At 46.4% G+C, this 4,211-nt stretch overlaps 1 protein-coding gene across 1 annotated transcript; it reads left to right on the plus strand.

The window, feature by feature from the left end:
- The first annotated feature begins 764 nt into the window (after positions 1-764).
- selenoe (selenoprotein e) lies at positions 765-3,961 on the plus strand. Its single transcript, XM_056419376.1, has 4 exons — positions 765-2,275; positions 2,426-2,502; positions 3,029-3,107; positions 3,645-3,961. Exons 1-4 carry the CDS (start codon positions 2,174-2,176, stop codon positions 3,786-3,788), a joined length of 402 nt encoding a protein of 133 aa, XP_056275351.1. The 5' UTR covers positions 765-2,173; the 3' UTR covers positions 3,789-3,961.
- The last annotated feature ends 250 nt before the right edge of the window (positions 3,962-4,211 follow it).

A 4,211-nucleotide genomic window follows, 5' to 3' on the forward strand; every position in this document is an offset into this window, starting at 1 on the left:
CTTGAGAAGTATACAGACCCACGGATTTACGATTGCTGCCAAGGGGAGGAAACCCTGTTAGGGGGGTGGGGGGGGGGGCTGTTTTACTGCCATTTGACACATAATCTCTAATAGTACATGCAGAGCGCCGGACTTTGAGCTCTGAGTCTGGAAAAGATAGAGACAGAGTGATGGTTTGGCTTTCGGCATTCCCCGGGCAGGAATGGTTTATTTTAGTTGGAAACATAATTGTTTGTGCGGCTAGGATTCACAAAGTACACTTTACCCGCCAAACGGCCTCTAAGGAGTCCATGAGGGCGATGCTGCCCTCTAGTGGTGACCTGATGAACTTCTCTTTTTTCTTCGAGAGCCCAGAAGTTGTGTAAACTTGGAGGACAGAGATGTTTTCCCACCCCTTCGGGGTGTTAACGCGGCGCTGTCACGAGGTCTGACTCCATACACGAGCACACGATGTAATTATGCATTTCATCTCGTGCTGTGAGAAAAAAACTAAACACACTGGAGGTCTGTCGCGTCATTGTTTCCTTGTTTCCGTTGCCGATGTCTGCAAAACTACTCTAGGACACAGAACGCATCGGTATTACTAGATTTATTTTGGGCATGACACCATGATATTGTATTTTTTTAAATAATTTTAATATGTCCAGTTGTGGACCACAGTCTTTATTCTTGATCGAAGCTCACAAAGAAGATTTGCCGTTGAGCTAGATCATGACGATGAACGGGGGAGGGGGGTGGGGGGTTATAAATGTTGTTGTTTTTTCTCCAGCTGCACTTGTAAACAAGATTATCTATTGAAATTAAGGTTGTTTACGGACATATTTATTATATTGTATATTTGAGTGTTGAACAGAATGAGGTGCGTTAGAGTTTTTGCTTCAGTTTTTCTCCGCAGATATAATTTAGAGTTCATTTCATAGTCTAAAATAGTTTGCTTGCCACATACGTGCGTATACTCTTCGTGGTCCTCAACCACCTGCATGGGAGCCGTATGCATGGGAACAAAGTGAGAAGAGCCCAGATGTTGTGTGACATCTGATGTGGAAGAAACTATAAGCCTCGAAGCCAGAGGCCACACCTGGCAAATCATGAATTTAAAAATAAGTAACTGAGATTTCCGAGGTGTTGGTGTCGGTGGCTGTTTGAAGTGACGGGGCCTCTGGTTCCCTTCCTCCTTCGTGATACAGCTACGACGAGGAACATTCATTGTGTGTGGATTTTGGCGGCGGCCCCCGTGGACAAAGGCGGTCGCGTCTCCGAGCGCCGCCGCAGTCTTTTTCTTTTTAGAAAACGTCTAGTTCTAACAGTCCACCCGGTCCTGGTTCTGGTTCTCCTGTGCCTCCCTTCTCTCCAGCGAGCCCTAGATAGACGACCTGGGGGGTCTCGCACCCGGCGAGGTGAAATCGGAGGCCCCGCTGGCGTTCCAGTTGAACCCACGTTCCTGATTCGTCTCTTTTGGCGGGGGATCGTAGCCGATGGAGAGAATTAAGAACGACTGTACGAGGAAGCAAAACCAATAAGCAGACGGTATTTCTCCACATAGTTTAATATCGGTTACAACCCAAAGTGTTCAAATGTGTGTCAAAAGAAACCTTTCATACGAGAGCGGCCGTTTCTGATGCGTTGCTGTTACAATAAAGTTGTGAGATTTTTGGCTGTTCATTTGTGAATATCACATTTTTCCGCGTTGCAGGGAGCGACGTGCTGATATGCAGCGTGTGATATGATACGACAGCGTGGTCGATGCTCAGTGGTCCTCAACCACCTGCATGGGAACCGTAAGCTTGGGGAAAAAGTGATAAGAGCCCAGATGTTACGGTTTGACATGTGGAAGAAACTATAACCCACGAAGCCAGGGGGTCCTCAGCGTGGCCCACCGCGGGATCAAAAAACAACCTAACGACTATACGGCAATGCCAAAATAACAACTGGGATAACCGGTGACCTACTTCTACGTTTATAAAGCCCCCGTGATAGAAAACCAACGAGAAAGAGTGGGACGCATACAATACGGGAGGGCACGGCCCCCCCTCTCCCTCCCCCCTATAGGAACGTGTCATGGTCCAGTCCAACCTGAGAAGCTCTCCATCTGGATTAAAGGGTTTGACAGTGTTGGTGATTACTGAGGCGAAAGCGCTTAAGGACACTTGTGGGAGAGAAGGAAACAAGTGAAATGTGGGGCCTCTTGGTGCTCGCTGTGGCCCTCGCCGTCGGCGCATCGGACAACGACACGGCGGTGGAGGAGGAGCTCGACATCGCCAGAGGGAAACTGCTGGTGTGTACAGACGGACATGAACCACGTGTTGTATGTGACATTTCTGCTGCCGTATACATACGACGCCTGTTTCTCATCACCTTTGACCCCTCACAAAGGAGGATGCCATTTTGCTTTAACGACTTCCTGTCTTCCTGTCGTCCCCTGCAGGCTCCCAGCGTGGTCGGATGAGGCATAAAGAAAATGCCCGAGCTCCATCATTTTCTCCTGGAGCGCTGGGCGTTATAGTATCCTTGTGCTTATCGGTTCCTCAGACTTGACCTTTGACCCCCCCCCCCGTCCCCCATCCCCCCCTTAAAAAAAACAGCCGAATGCTGGTGTTTGTCTTGTGGTGAGCGAGCTGGCTCCTCCCCTTCCCCTCCAGGTGCTGCTGAACTTCATGTTTTATTTCCCCTGCTGGTGGTTTTCTGCTGTCTGCATGTGTCAAGTGAAGGTTAGCTGGGTGGATATATGTTTTTTCGGGTTTTTTCGACACCAAAAACAACAACAACAACACGAGTGAATAGCTGAGAGCTCTCTGTGGAACGAGGGAGACATTAAGGTGATGCGTACAAGACAAGAAGGTAGTAATGATGATGCAATTATAAGAAAAGACAAATAAATACAACATTTTCTTTTCTTTTTTGTTGCTCTTTCATGAGTAAAAACAATGTTTCATAGCGAAGTTGTCAAGTACATAGCGATCATGTCAAGTGAGCCTTTGTCCTTCCACCTCGCCGCCCACCTGTCGTTCCTCCTTGACGCCTCGTGCAGCCACAACTTGGAGTACGACTCGTCGGAGGAGAAGAACCCTCGTCTCATCTTGTATAACCAGAAGGACGAGGTGGTCAAGGTGAGTTGTGAGTTTTGTGAGGATCTTTTAGAAAACAGGCGGCAAGACACGGGGAGAGTAAGACAAGTCGATAAGTGGGAGTTTCTGACTGAGCAAAAGAGATTTACTCTTCGTCATGAATCTGTATTTAGGCCAAAATAAGACAACACAACTCTAACTAACACCGAGTTTTATAGTCACCTGTTCTCCTACTTCACTGCTTTCATGAGGTTTTCACCTTTATTTACAGTGGGAGTATTTCTTTTTTCAAATTAAGAGTCTTGTTTTGATTTTATTGTTTCATAATGTGGGACACCCTTGTAAGACTCTCATTTGACTTAATATGAAAACAAATAAATAATAAATAAATATGCAGAATTGGACCATAACAAGATTACGAAAACCAAATGAATGTATCAACATAAACAAAAGTAAATAGGAAGATAGCCTGAAAGTGTGTGTGTGTGTGTGTGTGTGTGTGTGTGTGTGTGTGTGTGTGTGTGTGTGTGTGTGTGTGTGTGTGTGTGTGTGTGTGTGTTCCCCTCCCGACCCCCTCAGACTGTTCCCGTGAAGGAAATGAAGGCAGAGGAGATCAGCAGCTTGTTGGACTCACTGGGTTTCTACAAGAGGTCCCAGAAAGGGGAAGAGGTGCCAGAGGAGTTCCAGCGTTTCCCCCTGCGCCCCCCCAGGGACGAGCTGTGATGACACCTGGTGGCTGATCTCTGCCACTGCACCCGCGCTCACATTAATGACGAGTGGGGCTCCAAGGCCACATCGACGGGCCAGGCCCCATTCCGAGGACTCGTTGGCCGCGTGCAGCGTGCAGTGTGATAGTCGATGCTGTCAATCAAATAAAAATCTATTTTAAAAATCCTGTAAAAGACCTCAATGAGTGGTTTGACGTGTCAATGTCAATATATGAAAACACCATATCACATTAACACACTGAAAACAGAAATATGAGTATTTTGAAAAAATATCCATTTTAGTTTTCCTTATTTATTAATGTATATATATAATTTGTAATTGTGTGGTCCCTATTCAATTCAATTCAATTCAGTTTATTTGTATAGCCCAATTTCACAAATTACAAATTTGTCTCGGAGTGCTTTACAATCTGTACAC

The sequence above is a fragment of the Pseudoliparis swirei genome, chromosome 7 (genome assembly GCF_029220125.1).
Source record: "Pseudoliparis swirei isolate HS2019 ecotype Mariana Trench chromosome 7, NWPU_hadal_v1, whole genome shotgun sequence".
In the NCBI taxonomy this organism is placed as follows: Eukaryota; Metazoa; Chordata; class Actinopteri; order Perciformes; family Liparidae; genus Pseudoliparis; species Pseudoliparis swirei.